The following is an 18537-nucleotide window of genomic DNA, read 5'->3' on the forward strand; positions in this document are numbered from 1 at the left end:
ACCTTATTTATCTACATCCATTCATTCTTCCTTTTTCTCATGGTGTAGCAGTTACTAGGTTTAGGTGAGATGACACATGGCCCATGTTGGTAGCAAAATGGCTGCAACAGTTCAGTGATAGGCCCTGTCTATCTTAAGCCAACTATAATCCCATCCCTATGAGGTACATCAGCCTGAGGATGAAGCTGACACAAAGGACTGCAGAATATAACTGGAGTACAATACATTCTCTTTGTTTAATCCAGTTTGACTTAGGTTTCATATTGTTATTTGTATTTGTTATATTTATTTATATGTTCATTACTTATAACTAAAAGAACTCTAAACAATCTGAAGTAAAAACTACTTACATCGAAAATAAAAAAACTTTTCTTAGAAACAATGTTCCTCTTCATCTTAATGTATCTCATATATAATTTTAACAGTAAAACTTAAAATACAATATACATCAATATGCTTCAAAATTACAATTTTAAAAGCCAGACAATCTCCCTTCCACTCCAGCCTGGTGGGGGTTGGAGTCTGCATGATAAGGCAATGAGAGGTGTCAGATGGGGATGGTTTACTAATTTCCTCCCCTCTTGTTTAATAAAGAAGGGACATAGGTAAATTGGAGAGTTCTGATAACTGATAAGCAAAATATTTAGGTAACAGTTAAAGCTTTAGGCCTGCAAATAATTTAACCTCAGAACCAATGCACTCCTCAATGTCTGGCCACCTAAAGATAAAATAAAATTTTGGGGTCAAAATAGGCAAACTTGGCCCTAAAATAATGTTCACAGTCACCTAGCACAGGTAGCCAACTTTTGTTCACTTCACATTGCTGTAGATCCTTGCTGATTAAAAAGAAATGTAATAGCTCTATTAAGGAACTTCAACTCAAAATGAAGAAAATAATATTAATATGACCAGAATGCTATTTCAGGCTAGACAGTGCCAGGTTGAGACTCGTGTTGTTCAGCTCTATCCTCATATGAACAGAAATATTTTAAATATTTTTTAGCTTTCTACACAGCCAAACAATCAGGAAGGGGGTGGGGAGAACTTTCAACCCTTGCTGGCTATGCAGCCTTGTCATTCAAACTTGCTTTAGGTCCTTCATCAGTACTGAGAGGAAAAAAATGTCTTTTAGATTCTCAACATAAAAATCTGTTGGAGACTCTAAATTTCTAAATATATGTAAAAGAAAGTTAAAAGATGCCTATCTTCTCTAGAACATAACTTGAAATAAAATCTACAGAAATAAAATCTGAGCCTACTACTTCTGGATTTCCACTACTTCTGATTATCCTTTAGATATTTTCCCTTGGCCAAGGGTACTATTTCTTTTTTTGCTTTTTCTTTTAACTCTGAAGGTTAAATGACATACAATAAATTACATCCACTTAGAGTGTACAATTTGGTGAGTTTTGGCAGTTCTGTATATCCATAAAACCACAGCTAGGATCAAGACCCAGAACATTTTCATCACCTTCAAAACATTATTTTGTGACCCTTCCCAGTCCTTTTAATCCTGATCCCCAGGCAAACACTGATAATGCATACCCAGCATGTAGGGAGAGTATGCAATAACTGCTTTGCATGAATAAATATAATAAAACACAATTTAAAAGTAATTACTAAAAAATATGAATACTCTTCAATACAAAAAGTAATGGTATTTACCTGAGTTTCTTTCTTATTGGATCCCTCTTCTGCATCTGATTGTTGTTCTTGTTCATTTTCATCACTCTAAAAATAGATTGCCAATTTATATTTTAGGAAATTTTACTAATAATTTCAAAAATTATTTTTTAAAATTATTTTTGGGAGTTCTTCTCTCTCAGAATATACATTGAGACATTTGTAGATAAAATGAGATGTCTCGGATTTTCTTCTAAATAATATGGGAGTTGGGGTATGGGGTGGGAATTTAGCTGAAAAAATGAATACTTGGGGTAGGGCTCATTATACAATTATGTTACTTCTATAAAGTATATGTTTAACTTTTCTATATTAAAAATCAAAAGAAAAATAGAAAACCATTTTCGATTTCCCCATCTGTTCTTCCCTTCTTTGTCATTTATGTATGATTTTCCCTTTTTAAACTTTTTAAAATAGACATATGCACTCTTGATTCATCAAGTTGAATATATATTTTGTCCACAGCATGGACAATGCAAAGATATTAAAACTCTTCAACTCCATTTAATACTTTCCCATATTTTTGTGCTATTGTTTTCATATGCCTTAGCTCTTTATATATTTTAAACTGCATATGACGTTGTTTCATGTAATTAGGTAATTAGTAATTACGTAAAATTAAAATGGACTAAAACACTGCAATTAAAAAAAAGTTCAGAAAAAGTTGACCTGAATATGTTGTTTATTTAAAAAAACACAAATAAATTGAAAATAACAGAAAAGATATATTATGCAAAGATAATCAAAAGAAAGCTTTTCAAAAAAGCAGAATTTAAGGTCAGATATAATATTAGAGATAAAGAGGAACATATAGTGAGAGATGGGTCAGTTTAACAGGAAGACATGATTCCATGTTCTTTCAGTGAAAGAACAGATAGAAATTTTCTTTAAAACAATATTTTTAGGGCTGAGCGCGGTGGCTCACGCTTGTAATCCCAGCACTTTGGGAGGCCGAGGCGGGCGGATCACGAGGTCAGGAGATCAAGACCACGGTGAAACCCCGTCTCTACTAAAAATACAAAAAATTAGCTGGGCATGGTGGCGGGCGCCTGTAGTCCCAGCTACTCGGAGAGGCTGAGGCAGGAGAATGGCGTGAACCCGGGAGGCGGAGCTTGCAGTGAGCCGAGATTGCGCCACTGCACTCCAGCCTGGGCGACAGAGCAAGACTCCGTCTCAAAAAAATATATATATATTTTTATAACAATAGAAGTAAATGTACTGCTACATACAATAACATAGATATATCTTATAAACATAACACTGAGTTATAAAATTTATAGTTCTAGTCATATGCTCTTCAAAAACAGGTATAGTTAACTACGGTGTTAGAAATCAGGATACTAGCTGACTTTGAAAATGAAGATGATAGGGATTGAGAGGGAGAACATGGCCGCAATCTACACTGCTGTTTTTATTCATGATTCTGAGTAGTGATTACATAGATATGCTACTATTGTGCTAATCCATTAAGCTATATATGTATGAATTATGTTTCTAAACATGCCATACTTCAATAAAAGGTTTATTTTTTAGAAAATGGAAACAAAATCAATGAATAGCAATGTCAGGCCTACAATCAAGGACCAGGAAAACACTAATTTTTACAAGACTGTTGTAATTTGATAAGCAAAGCACTGTCTCTATTTAGCATGCCTTGAGATGGAAGTAATCTGTAATGTAGATCTTATAATGATATTTATGAAAATGAAATTAAATAGGCTCCTTAGAAATTCTTAAAAGATGTTTTTATAAGTACAGAAGCAGTTTACCTATTATAAAATAATCAATATATGCACTCTTGAGCTTCAGACACTATTATTTCTATTCCGTAATTAGGTCAGAACCACTCCTTTTAAGTAGTACCAACAATCTAAGTAGTTAACTATCCTTAAAAATAATTTTTCTTATTTAACAACTCAACTCAGAAAACAGTGATAATTTAAGGTATATAAAATCTAAGGCATATAAGAAATTATTAGTATGTATTTTTGGACACATTAAGAATACTATCAAGAATACTATCAAATAATGTATTTTAATAGGTTCTCACATCTTGTGTCCAAAATGAAACTCCTGTAGATCTTCTTTTCTCTCTTGGTCGTCGTCGTTCTCTGATTGATTTAGGTTGTGATTTATCTTCTCCTTCTTTCTCCTCTTCTCTTTTTTCTCCCTCTGTTAAGGATTGCAGTGAATGACAATATAGCAATATATCTTGACAATATTTTGCAAGGTAATTATAAAAACAATGGGTAAAATGGGCCAGGGGACTATCTACGGGGATGGAAGGTAGGCATCTGCTACAACTTAGCTCCAGCCAATTATTGGTATGTGAGAATTCAGATCCAGTGTTGCCAGATCTGCCAACTTTTCAAGAAATGGCAAAAATCTGAAGTTTGAAGTGAGTATCTCTAATTTTAAATGTTGGTTCAACATTTTTACAAACACGATGCAGGCCTCACACATAGCAGTTTAAAGAACTGAAATATCTCAATGATCAACATGAGAAAATATATAGCTGGAAATTGGGAAGAAACTTTATTTTCTGGTGTTTATTCTACATTACTACTGATATTATCATGACTAATACCGTAAGATTCAGTCTTTAAAACATGAAATGCCTATATTTAGTACTTATATCTGATTTAAAGTAGGAATTACTCAGAATTTAAATAGAAAGCTTATATAAAATAGGAAATGGTAATAATGAGTATCAATATGCCAATATATAGTTGAGAAAGAAATGTATTTTTTAATAAGCATAAAAATGTGTTTTAGTGAGAGCATTACATGTATTTAGTAATTTTAGTTTACAACAATTTCACAAAAAACATTTAAATGATATGATCTACACAGTAGGCAAGAAATAGCTTTAAAGCATCTGAGAAGTGCTACACTAGTCAACTGCTTCTAGAAATAGTCACCCACCAGTTCAATATTAACTTTTCTTTGTAGGTGGACATGAAGATTTTTGTGAAGTATTAGGTTATAAAAATATTAGTATCAACTGCAGGCCATATTATTTTCTATTTCTGTTTTCTACTTTTCTCATTCTCAACCTTCATATTCTTTCTGTTTAGGTTCAGTGAATCACAAGTTAGGATGCTGTTCCTTTTCTGTTGAATTATTATTTAGGAAACCCTAATCCAAAGGATTATATGAAGAAAGCAAAGTGTTTTCAAAATTTGGTATTCTTACCTCTTTCATTTTCTTTTGTTATTCCTCTGGAGTAAGCAGAAGTTATGCCTACAAGACTATTTGGCCTATTTAGTTGACTTGAAGCATAGAGTGAACCGCTCATAGTAGAAAGTGAAGAGGATGGAGTGGTTGAACTTGAAGTTGATACTGGCCTATAACGCTGGTAAGTCTGTGAAACATTAAGATCAAAACCCATTTGAAACATTAAACACAATTAAAAACATATAAAATACTTAAAAATTCATTTCAGAGAAAAGGTAGTGTACTAATCACACCAAAGTAACTCAAATTTCCAGCTAAAATCCTTTACAGTATTTTGTATATGGTTTGTTGGTTTATAAATCTCTTGTATGTTCAGGATCATAAAGACCATTCATACCATTTGACTTAAATGTGTTTTTGATATATTGTTACCTCATCATATGTTCTGGAGTACTTTTGTTTATATTCGTCTTCTCTAGATGTTTCTGACTCCTTCTTTTCTTCTTGTTTCTCTTTATCTTGTTTTTCTTTTTCCTCTTTTTCTTTTTCTTCATTTTCTTGTTCTCTGGTTCGGGTAGAACGACTTCTTCCTATTGTTTTCTCAGCTTCTTGAAGATCAGTTAATGTCACTCCCTGCACACACAAAAAGATCAATATAATTATGAGATGCATTAAAGCTTGTTTCAAGGAATATTTTAGAAATAGATATATTACATACAAATGCATTAAAAGTCAAATATGCATGTTTAAAATTGGTTTGCAAATGGAAACAGCAAGTTACATTCATTCTATGAAGAATCATCATTAGCAAGCACGATAGGTACTGGATACTCTATGCATATAAATGTTCCCCACAAGTTCAAAGTAGAGAAGAATAGCCAATATATGTACTGTTTGTATATTATAAATATTTATGTTTATACATATGTCTGTGTGTGTATATATATATGTGTATATGTATCTATATACACATGCATGATGATTGTTAAGGCTTAAAAGAGATTTTGATAAATTTTTCAAGATTTGGCCTTGAAGAACAGGTTAGATTTCAAGAAGTGAAAAGTATAAAGACAGAAAAAGTATATTAAGGCCCTAGCAAATAGTTCAGCTTGAAAGCTAAGTAATGGTAAGGACAGACAGCTGAATCTGGACTGTGGAGCTTCTTAACTGTGGAAAAGCAGAAAGACACAAAAGTATACATCATATACAGCATAATTAGAATGACAAAACAGAGATAAGGAGATCACCAGCCTGAATGACATTTTTTTCATACTTGCACATTAGTTGTTTATACCTAATATAAGAGCCTATTCTCTGCCCCCCACTTCCAAATATTCATAGAACTTTTAAATAGTTATTAGACATCATATATGATTAATTTATTCTAACCAAATACTCTGTGCCAGACACTGTATTAGGAATAAGGATTTTAAAAATACTCAAAAAGACACAAAGGCATATGTTAATTAGATGAAATACAATAGTAACAGTGTAACCATACAAAAGGCTATAAGCAACCTTTACCTTTTAAGGATTTACTCACACTAGAATTACTAGAATAACTACAGCAACTTTTATCTTTTAAGGATTTACTCACACTATATACTGACATCAATATTTTCACAACAAAATGAAAAAGAGAAAGGTAACTTGTTTTATGTCTGTGTGTATATTTTATATGCTACTTATGTAAGTTTTATATATTAATTACATTAACTATACCTGTGTTGATCTTCTAGATTGTCTTGCTTGTCTAGATCTTGCTTTTCTTTGGGATTCAGACTCTTCATCCCTAACAGGAGTGAGGTATGATCTACAGTAGTAAATTGAAAAATCGTTAGTTGTAAATGCAATATCTGTTAATGTAAATATCTATCAATGTATATGAATAAAACATACAGGTTTAATATCTTAGTAAGTTTTAAGGAAAAGTCTTCAGAAAATGGTCTTTGAAATTCAATAATGCAATCTGATAATTTCTTTTCAGATTGGAACTAGTTATATTTTAACAATTATATTTTCACATCACATTTTAACTTCCTAACTACATTTTTAAAAATAATGTAATTTAATTTTAAGATGGAACCACATTTTTAAAAAGGATTTAGAGAACTGAAGATTAAAAATTTTAGCTCTATTGAAAAAAATAGAAGGATTTCATTTAGCCCAATTAGGGAGAATGGATAAGGAGTAAATTTTTTGTTTGTCTGTTTTTAACTGAGGAAGGTCCTCTTCTCCAGCCTGAAAACATCCCCCAACAGTGATAATGTAAGCATCTTATTAAATGACCTACTAAAAGGGGCTTTAAATTCTTCTCTACCTACAGTATTTTCAAATATTGGAAGACAGGTATCAAATTCCTTTCTAAATCTTTTTTTTTTTTTTTTTTTGAGACAAAGTCTCGCTCTGTAGCCCAGGCTGGAGTGCAGTGGTGTGATCTCAGCTCACCATAACCTCTGCCTCCCAGGTTCAAGTGATTCTCTCACCTCAGCCTCCTGAGTAGCTGGGACTACCTGCGCATACCACCATGCCCGACTAATTTTTTTATTTTTAGTGGAGACGGGGTTTCAACCATGTTGGCCAGGTTGGTCTCGAACCCTGACCTTAAGTGATCTGCCTGCCTCGGCCTCACAGAGTGTTGGGATAAAAGGCGTGGGCCACCGCACCCGGTCTCCCTGCATTCTTGTCAGTGTGCTTTTACTAATGACACGTCAGACAACATATTATTGTTCATACTTTTGAGTGCTCTAAAAAATTCCAGTGTTTTTTTATATATAAACAGCTTCTAAATCAGCATGTTACTCCTGAGTAACTGATTTTCTGATATAAAGAACAGGACTTGGCATTTATCTTCACTAAATTTCTTCTTATAAATTTAAGCCTATGTTTCCTCTTGTCACGAGGTATGCACCTTTTCAATAGCATGTAATCTGTGTCAAAAGTTAAGTAAGGCTCGGTGTGGTGGGTCATGCCTGTAATTCCAGCACATTGGAAGGCTGAAGCAGGCTGACTGCTTGAGCCCAGGAATTCGAGCCCAGCCTGGGAAACACGAGGAAACCTGTCGCTACAAAAAAATAGAAAAATTAGCCAGGCATGTGGTACATTGCCTGTAGTTACTCAGGAGGCTGAGATGAGAGGATCACCTGAGCCTAGAGATCAAGGCTGCAGTGAGCTGAGATTGTACCACCCCGCAGCCTGGGTGACAGAGTTAAGACTCAAAAAAAAAAAAGGTAAATAATTAAAGAGTAAAACAAGCAAAGATATGACAGAGCCTTGCAACACAACATAAAGACTTTCCTCTGATAATCAATATTTCTTGGGAAGTTCAATCATTAACGCTTCATTGAATTACACCACCTAGCTCACATTTCTCAGAGAACACTTACAGAAGTAGAGTACAGTTGACTGCTGAACAACACAAGTTTGAACTGTGCAGGTCCACTTATATGAAAGTTACACCAAGTGTGCCTCTGCCTCCTTCCACCTCCACCACCTCTGAGATAGTAAGACCAATCCCTCCTCTTCCTCTTCAATGTGAGGACAAAGAGAATTCTGATCTTAATGATGACCCACTTCCACTTAATGAGTAGTAAATATATTTTTCTTCCTTATGATTATCTTAATAACATTCTTTTCTCTAGCTAGCTTTATAGTAAGAATACAGTATATAATATATGTAACACACAATATATGTGCTAAACAACTGCTTATGTTATTGGTAAGGCTTGCAGTCAATGGTAGGCTATTAATTTAGACTTGGGGAACTCAAAAGTTATACGCAAATTTTTGACTAAACAGGGAGTTAGCACCCCTAACCCTTGCATTGTTCAAGGGTCAACTGCATCTCTATCTTCTATGCTGTTTAAATTTATTAAGTTTATTCCATGTATCCCCCTCTCAAAACCCCAGGCAATGATCTAGTGAGTTTTCTTTTTTCAAATGCTATTTTTTTTTTTTTTTTGAGACGGAGTCTCGCTCTGTCGCCTAGGCTAGAGTGCAGTGGCGCGATCTCGGCTCACTGCAAGCTCTGCCTCCTGGGTTCACGCCATTCTCCTGCCTCAGCCTCCCGAGTAGTTGGGACTACAGGTGCCTGCCACCACACCTGGCTAATTTTTTGTATTTTTAGTAGAGACGGGGTTTCACCCTGTTAGCCAGGATGGTCTCGATCTCCTGACCTCGTGATCCGCCCACCTCAGCCTCCCAAAGTGCTGGGATTACAGGCATGAGCCACCGCGCCCGGCTCAAATGCTACTTTTAAAAAAGGCTCTTTCTTGGCTGGGCACGGTGGCTCATGCCTGTAATCTCAGTAGTTTGGGAGGCCGAGGCAGGTGGATCACCTGAGGTCAGGAGTTTGAGACCAGCCTGACCAACATGGAGAAACCCCATCTCTCTTAAAAATACAAAATTAGCCGGGCGTGGTGGCGCATGCCTGTAATCCTAGCTACTCAGGAGGCTGAGGCAGGAGAACTGCTTGAACCCGGGAGGTGGAGGTTGCAGTGAGCTGAGATTGCGCCATTGCACTCCAGCCTGGGCAACTAGAGCAAAACTCTGTCTCAAAAAAAAAAAAAAAGGCTCTTTCTTTTGTTAGCTTTAACATTCTTCTCAATTTGTAATTCATTTTTTTAGCCTAACACTATTCATACAATCATAACAAACCTCTGAATTTACTGTGAGTTTTATGCCTTTTCTCTGTGTCCTTTAAAGCTCTCAGTTCAGCGGGTATAGCACATCTTCAAACATCCTTAGAATCATCTACCATTTTTTCAAAACTGTTTTAAGAGAGCCCTCATTCCTTTTATATATATAAGGAAATCATATTTCTTTCTACAACCCTGAAGTTTTTGGAATCTGTTTCTCTAAAACTAGAATATATGACACTATTGTCAGCATTCACCTCCTTAGATAATTAACCCTAAGATGACCAGGTAATTTCTCACGCAAGATCTTAGTTGCCTCAATTTCATCAATTAACTCTTACTTATTGCTTAAAATTAGTTCAGAAAACTGGTTCTTCTTGCTGTTTCTACATAATTACATTTGTAGCTAAGTCAAGAAATTCACAAGAGGGAGTTTTACTTGAATGGGACATCCAACATACTTATATTAAGATGAAAATTCCATCACTATTATACTTTGACTTTAATTTTATTTAGATATAACAAATACTATGTTTTTATAACTATTATAGTGAGTTTCCTGGGACAAGTAATTCAAAAGGAATAAGAGAATAACTAATAATCTTATTAAAATTTAAGAAACATTAATTCTGGGATAAAAGAGGGGCTTGTTATAGAAAATGATTGCATAAATGAGGGAAATGCTACACATTCTAACCTTCTCTAGGAAAATCACAACAACATATTGAAAGGTCTGTGATACAATGAGAGATGTAACCTGTATTAACTTGGCTTAACTCAGTACTTCCTAAGACCATTTAAATAGAGAATCCTCCACCCCTGACCCATTTTGTGGCATATCCAGTAAATACAGAAAAGTGCTCCTAAGAATATCAGCCTGGAAAATGTCCAATGGCTATTTTTTCCATTCATTCATTTAATTTATGTACCTACTGGCTCTATGCAAGTTATTACTTTTTGGACTTCTACCAAAGGAAGAGAAGAAAAAATAAAAGGAGATGAAACCTAAATGTGATAGTTAATCTGGTTAAAGCTTATAGCAGGCTGGGAACAGTAGCTCATGCCTGTATTCCAGCACGTTGGGAGGTCAAGGTGGGAGGATTGCTTGAGGCCAGGAGTTTGAGACCAGCCTAGGCAACATGGCAAGACTCCATCTCTACAAAAATTTAAAAAATTAGCTGGGTGTCATGGCACACCTGTAGTCCCAGCTACTCAGGAGGCTGAGGTGAGAGGATCACTTGAGCCCAGGAGGTCATGGCTGCAGAAGCTATCATCACACCACCACATTATAGCCTGGGTGACAGAGATCCTGTCTTGGAAAAAAGAAGTTCATGGCAAGACAGATAGGGTGCATGCCATCACTTTAGCATTTCATGAGCTGCTCTGAAACTAAATATGAACGTGAACTACTGTCAAATTTGACTACAGTCAAATGTTTCATATTTAGTGTCTAACAGAGAAACTTGCATTGACACTTGGCTCTTTTTTAGTACCATGGCAAATAGTACTATCAACCGTTACACTCTCTCCCAATGAGCCCGGATTCCTTTTCAACAGTTTCAAATTGCCACGGAAGTCAATAAATCTATCATATCTGGTTTCACATATGAAGGTTAGGGGGATAAAAGTTACTAACTAAAAGACATAAAATCTGCACCTGCAGATAATTTTAATTTTCCATATGACATTCATCCCAAATTAGCATAAAAATAAAGCTTATCAATTTGTAATATAAACACATTTCCTTTATTTGATAATTACCATCTAATATTCAGTTCCTTTCTCCTCCTTTGGGGTACCTATCTAGAGCAGACCTCTAAGAATACGATGTAGAGAAGAAAAATAATTTGTATTATTTTATGTACTTTTAATTGCAAAGAGCTGATCATTAAAAGATGGTAGAATATACCCACCTAACCCCATTGTTGCCTTTATCATTGCTGTATCACACTGACCTACTGCATCTCTTTCTTAGAACTATACAGGGTATATAATTTTATTCCTTAGATGCTTACCATTTTCTGAGCAACCCAAAGGGTATACCTGTGTTGACTTTTTTTGTTTTAGCCACAGTATATTCTCAAATCACCATTTATACATTTTTTAGGCAAATTTTAAATCATACACATTTCAGAACCATTGACAAAATTTAAATAAAAGACAAAGAGAAGAGGCCAACAATGTATTCAAGATTGCAAACAATTATTTCACATGAACAAAACACAAACATTAATATCACTGCAAACATCATTGAAACAAGGTAAGACAAACAAAAAACCTCTATAATATAGACCAGAAAAAATGTCGCCAGACACATTTTTTTCTTATGCAATTAGAATCTGTTGTGTTTAAAAATATATCCAAGCATTTAATTTTCAATCTTCAGTGTCTTCCATTAAAACTAATTAGGACTAATTCTAAAAGTCAAAACTCAGTTCTCTTTAACAGAATAAACAATCTGTGGGTTAAGAATCATAATTTGTTCTGAAACAACTGATGATTCTGGGGAGACATTTATTAGGTTTTGTCACTGGAGAAATTTTCAAAAGCACTGAATCTCTATGCTAGAGATAGAAAAGATTCTAGAAGTTAAAAATAATATAAATCAAACACCTGATTTAACAGGAGAGTTTCTGACTCAAAGATAATTCTAACCTTAAGAATCAAGGCAGAGTAAGGAGTAAGAAACCAAGAACTTCTGATCCTTCTTCCTTTCAATAATCCCTCTCAACCCCACCACCAAAAAAAGCAAAACCCTCAAACTTATTTAAGTTTGATTAAATGATGGATACTAATTTCTGTTGGCTCTGTGGTCTTACTGAGAAGCACTACAACAACCTAAAACTGACTCAAGTTTATAGGAAAAAAGGGAAGATAATTAAAATATAGTATGACCTATACTGGTACTCAAATCACAAAACACTAACCACTTGCAGTGGCATTATAAAAGTACCACTAAATTTCACCATAGAAATAGAAACAAAACCTAAATATAGGCAAAAACTAAAGATGCAATAATAGAAGAAAAAGTTAACACTAACTTACTACTTTTCATATATTCAAACACAAATATTACTGTGAGGCCATTACTACTACAGGCCAGGCACTTCACTAGGCAACAGAGAAAAAGAACTCTGTATGTAACTACTACGTGACAGAAATAAAACAAAGTTAATCTGGTCAGTATTTTAGTAAAAAAAAAAAAATTAGTTACATAGTTAATTTAATTTTGCAAGAATAAAATATAAAAATAAAGCTGACATTTGGTTTCCTAAGGTTTTATTTTTTTTTAAGAGGGAAAAAAAAAGCTAGGGATTATGCATAATATAGCAGAAAGAACTGAACTTCTTTTCCTGCAATCTTGGGGCTAGCCTCAGCCCTCACACCAATAAACCATACAAAAGTAAAATAGTCACATATTATCTCTGGGTCTCAGTTTCCTTCGGTAAAGCAAGGAAATCCCAAAAGATAGTTAGTAAGCTCCTTTGTACATCTATGATTCCATGCCAATAGGCGGCAACAGAAAGAAGTGAGCAATCTTTTAAAAATATTTAAGCACACAAAATAGATTCAGACTCTTTGAAAAAATCTAAATAATAAGTGCTTTCTATGTATCAGAGATAAAACTAAATGAATGTATTCAACATACTCAAAATTATTTGGCTAACACTTATGCATAGAAGTCTTTCCTTACCAAGAGAAGAAATTCTCCAAATCAACAGGAACAAAACAGTTCAACATCCTTCAAATTTCTTAATAATGGGAGGAAACAATGAGAAGAATGATAAAACCTGTTTTGTCATGTTTCATCTAATTTTCCCTAAGTGTGTGGTGTTTTCAGTTCTTCATCAAAAAAAATTCTTTGAAATAAAACCACCTTAGAAACTAAAATGTTTAAGAAAACAACTGTCTTGGTCACTGACTTTAAACAAAAAAACATTAATTCTGTCACAGGTGAGTCACAAAGCCTAAATATAAATAATTGCTAGTTATATCAATTTACATAGTTCTGAGCTGACAGGGTATTTCATTTATTAGTCTACTGGAGAGATGGGCATCAACCTCACAAGAGCTTTTTTAAAACAAAAAACAACTTTGATCACTGGGCAAGATATATCAGCAGTACTGTTATGACCTTTACACACCTGCGTCTCTCCCTGACCTCTGTTGTGGAGGAGACAGTGCCAGCAGTAGTTGTAGTCAGGGTTGTGGTAGAAGCTGCAGCATTTACAACAGTTGGAGCAACAGGAATGGTCACTGCCGTAGGAATACTGTCCTTTTCTTTTTCAGTACTATCCTCAGCCCACAAACGATTTGAGGTACTATAGCATCATAAGCAGCAACACAAAAAAGAGAAAAGGAAAACAGCTAAACAATGAAAGCACTTTCTAGCAGCTGAAAACACATGACTACAGGGATGGATTTTTTTAAAACGCAAGGTGAGACATCCTTAAATTATGAACCAAAAAGCTCACCCAGAGTTGTCAAAGAGAGAAATTTACATTTTAAGCAGTCTAATTCAAGGAAAGTTCATAGTTCAGGAACTTAAAATTTCCCCCAGACATGCATAATTGCCTCATTTTGGAACCAATTTTTGTCTGCAAATAAATTTAACAAGATAAATGAAAAAATCCAGAGCCCCACAATCTTCTAAACAAAAACGCATGCACATACGTAAGCACACAGTAGACCTGAGCACAAAATGTATCTGTGACTTACCTGCTTTGTGTGCCTGCTGAGGAAGAACCCGTTGTAATCTTTGTAGTAGTGCTTGTGCTGGAAAGCAGGCTTTTCTGAAGCCCAGCTGCAGAGGTAACTGTTGGTGTTGATGTGGTGCTTGGAACACTAGAACTAATCAAATCATCTTGTCTTCTACCAAAGGAGCAACTAAACAAAAGAGTCATATCTATATAGGATGTGTTTGTATGTGTATTCTATAGTTAATGTCTATACATTATACAAATTACAAGGCTAGAAAAAAAATTTAAAAACTGTGTTCCTAAATACACCACCAGCTCCAGCACCAAGAGTTGCATCTACAACTTGCTAGAGTTTAGACGATTTCACTAATTCGGTAGTGTATCATTTTAGTGCCTCCTCCCAACTTTCTCAACAAGACAAAGATGATCTGATATTTCACATTTTTGAAACTATTCCACACCATATGGTCATGCCAGGCTGAGCCTGAAAAACACACTTTGGTTTTGTATTACCCAGGGAAAACAAGACATTGACATTTTTTTGAAGAAAATTATTTCAGCAATGGGTCAGATACCTCGGAAGTAACCAATGCCTACATGATACTTGTTCACATCTTATTCTTCTTTTTGGTTGCTTTTAGTAAAGAAATTGTTTATAGGGCTTTTTTTCCTCTTCAATATGATATTACCAACATTCCAATTGAAGGCATTTCCATAGCTCTGAGTTGCAGGGCAAGGCAAATCTTTCCAGATCAACAATGACAACTAGATCCATTAAGACACCGGCCTGTTTAAGTTGTTCTAGTCAAGGAGTTCCTTCTAAAGGAGTTCCTTTTAAATATGTAACGATCTAAAAAAATTTCATAATATTTGAAGCTTAATTATATAATAGGCATAAGAACAAATTATCACCTATCTTTAAATATATATCCTGTGTTTAGAGTAAGTTTTAAACAACAAAAACTCATATGTAATAAAAACATATTTGTTTAAAATGATGTTAAACTGAGGGCTCCAAACAAATTGCCTCATATTTTTATAAATGAATACACAGAAACCACTTAAGAATAATATTATTACCTTTTATGATAAGTTGATCCTTCATTAATTGAGCTATTTTTTTTAAGATCATCTTCCCATTTTCTCCTTGTATATGAACTACTTGTTCGCAAACTTGAAGAATCTCTGTTAAAAGAACACCCTTCAGATTCTGGTAGATAATTTTAAAATAGGATTAAGAAAGCTGTACATTAGTAAATATTAGTATAAGCTGAAACTAGAAAGAACCTTTGGGAGGACACTTGGGAATACTTATCAAGAAGATAAAGTAATTTCAGTACTAAGATTATACCCTAAGGTGTAATTTTTCCCCTAAGTATGGGGGAAAATTCAGATATTTATAGAAATATGCTTTTGGATCACAAAATATAAAGTAGGGGAGACGCTTAACCGCAGAAGATCTACTTTATAGTATGTTATGTGCCGATAAAAAAACAATGCTTATTAAAAATATATATTAACATATAAGACTGCTTATGAGATCTTAGGGGAAAAAAATAAAAAATTAGATATTATAACATGATTACAAGTATATTAAAAAGTTATTGGCCGGGCGCAGTGGCTCACACCTGTAACCCAGCACTTTGAGATGCTGAGGCGGGTGGGTCACGAGGTCAGAAGTTCAAGACCAGCCTGGCCAAGATGGTGAAACCCCGTCTCTACTAAAAATAAAAAAATTAGCCGGGCATGGTGGCAGGTGCCTGTAATCCCAGCTACTCGAGAGGCTGAGGCAGAGAACTACTTGAACCCAAGAGGTGGGGGTTGCAGTGAGCCGAGATTGCGCCACTGCACTCCAGCATGGGTGACAGAGCGAGACGCTGTCTCAAAAAAAAAAAAAATCAAATTCTATAAGCTGAAAAACAGGAAGAAACAAACGAAAATATTTAAACAATATTTAAACAAAAATATTTAAAACAAACTAAAATGATTAAGTAAGGGCTTTCCTTCCCTTCTTCTTTCCCCTTTCCTAAATGTTCCAAATATTTAGAGAACTCGTAGTAGTTCGTGACCTTATCTCCTCCCACTTTCCCCTTACTCTGTTCCAGCCACATATTCTTTGCTATTATTTCATGAACGTACCAAGCCTGCACCTCCTCAGGACTATGTACCTGGTATTTACTCCTTCAGGAATATCCTCCATCTCTTCTCACAATACATATCCGCACATAATTACAATGCTCATGTATTAACTCTAATGCTAGATAATAAAGATTTTATAGTGAATGCATAAAGCAAATCAAAATAAACTCACCTGTTTTCTTTCTCTTCAATGTCAGATGTACTGGCTAGTCGTCTTGGTATTGTAGGTGCAACATATGCAAGCCTAGTTCCTTTACTATCCTTCTCCTACACAACAGGGAAAAAAATAAGTAAAAATTAATTTGTGTACTAACTATAGGCAATGCTAAAAGTATTAAGAAAAGGTTATTCAATAATGTATAATTACATAGCTATCATAGTTTACAGTATTTCAACAATTCCTAGCTAAACTCTAAAATTAATGTCAATCAATAATCAGCCTGTTGAAATTAGTTTTTTTCCCCTTTTAGCCCAGAATCAGATAATATTTTCCTAAGAAAGGAAAAAAATTTCTCCAGATTTTAATGACTTTTTCTAAAACTTCCATAACAGATTAAAGTAATACTGTGTCATAAGCTGAAATATCTTTATTTCTTCCAGAGAAATAAACTTTCAAATACGGTTCACTGAGAGGTCTCAAGCATTTATATTATACAAGCTATTTAGAACCTTGATAATCAATGCTCTCAAATACATCAAAATAGTCAAAACAAATATTATTTAAATTATATTTATCCAAATATGGCTAACAGTGTGTAGTGACAATGACACTCTGATACATTCCTAGTAAGCTGGCATAAAATACCTGGAAACCAACTGCACAATAAATTGATAAAAAAGCAAAAATATTAGAATTACTTGATGAGAAATTTCATCTGAATTTCTGATACAAGGAAACATTTCTAAGTAGAGAAAGAAAACTGTATAGGCAAAAAACAGTCCAAGCACTGAATATGCTGTAGAAATACTGGTATTGAATAAACGTGGTACATCCTATATAATGCAGTATTAATACCACCTCTCAAAATAGAGTTATTAAATTTACTCATTAAGACAAAGTTGCTTGTAATATGGTAGATGAAAAATCTGGCATTTTTTTTCAGATACTGAATAAATGTAACTTATGATTATACTAACATTCTAGAATAAATGTGTTCCTATGTTTTTTAAACTTCAGAAAGCTTCTTGAATCATAATAAACAAAATAAGCCTGCTCCTTAATACAGTTCTATTATAAATTCTCAAGTAAGATAATAGATTCCTTTAACGGAGTATAGTCCCATAATTTATGTTTTAGGCAAATACATCTGATCTTTCCAGTATTTATAATTCTGTATAAATTACATTTGTCTTACATAATTCATTAAGGTTAATTAACTTGATACCTAGATCTAAAGATAACTAGCAGAAAATCTACCAGATTTAATGTTCCTGGAAAAGAAACCATAAGAGTTTTCATAGAAACCAGACTGTGAAATAGATTACCTTTTCTTTATTATCCAAAGAGGAGGAAAGTCTGGGACTTGAAGCTGAACGTGTAACACCTGCAGTATCTTTTTCTTTCTGACCCTCTTTAGATGCTGTGATTTCAGCAAGTGCACCATAGCTGCCCGTCTTTCTAAGTCCTAACCTCCAAGTTGCAGGAGACTCATCTTTCCTCTCTTCTTCTTTGGGAGAAATTTTTGTAGCTGTGGTTGGAAACTGTGTTTATTTTGTTTTTTAGGAAAAGAAAAAAGAATTTTTAAAGCTGATCAGTCAAATTGGAAACAATAATGTTACAGATAATATATTTAAAATTATGGTTTACAGTTTCAGGATAAAACACTTACTAAATAGGTTAATGTCTTAGTAAAAAATGTAAATATCTAAAAATTTTAAAGAAATAGACTACCTTCCTAGGGGTTAGACTTGAGAAAACACACTACACACTTTATATCACACAGAAAAATTATGATGCAAATACAGAAAACAGAAATGAGCACACCATAAGGACTTAAAACCATGCATCTTTGGAACCAATTTATATTAAACTTGTTATGTTGTAACCTAATATAAATTCTTGCACATAGAAATGCCTCACCATAGATTTTTCACCCTTACTGGGCACAAGAACAATGCCAGTTTTGCGCAAGCCCTGCCTCCATGATGCAGGATCTACTGATTCCACCACAGGCATGATAGGAGCAATGAAATCATACTAA

At 34.2% G+C, this 18537-nt stretch overlaps 1 protein-coding gene across 3 annotated transcripts in view; it reads right to left on the reverse strand.

Moving 5' to 3' along the window:
• Positions 1–18537, reverse strand: part of PPP1R12A (protein phosphatase 1 regulatory subunit 12A) — a 160401-nt gene that overhangs the window by 18147 nt on the left and 123717 nt on the right. Inside the window, exons 10-19 of one of the 3 annotated variants that reach the window (XM_032170823.2) lie at positions 17822–18037; positions 16509–16603; positions 15278–15382; positions 14217–14384; positions 13643–13819; positions 6583–6673; positions 5293–5493; positions 4879–5047; positions 3734–3855; positions 1666–1731 (exon numbers count right to left, since the gene is read on the reverse strand). In XM_032170823.2, coding sequence (XP_032026714.1) covers positions 1666–1731; positions 3734–3855; positions 4879–5047; positions 5293–5493; positions 6583–6673; positions 13643–13819; positions 14217–14384; positions 15278–15382; positions 16509–16603; positions 17822–18037 — 1410 coding nt within the window. The remainder of the gene's footprint in view (positions 1–1665; positions 1732–3733; positions 3856–4878; positions 5048–5292; positions 5494–6582; positions 6674–13642; positions 13820–14216; positions 14385–15277; positions 15383–16508; positions 16604–17821; positions 18038–18537) is intronic. The other 2 variants (XM_032170824.2, XM_032170825.2) reach the window with 2 other exon arrangements.

Source organism: Hylobates moloch, unplaced genomic scaffold (assembly GCF_009828535.3).
Source record: "Hylobates moloch isolate HMO894 unplaced genomic scaffold, HMol_V3 SCAFFOLD_12, whole genome shotgun sequence".
In the NCBI taxonomy this organism is placed as follows: domain Eukaryota; kingdom Metazoa; phylum Chordata; class Mammalia; order Primates; family Hylobatidae; genus Hylobates; species Hylobates moloch.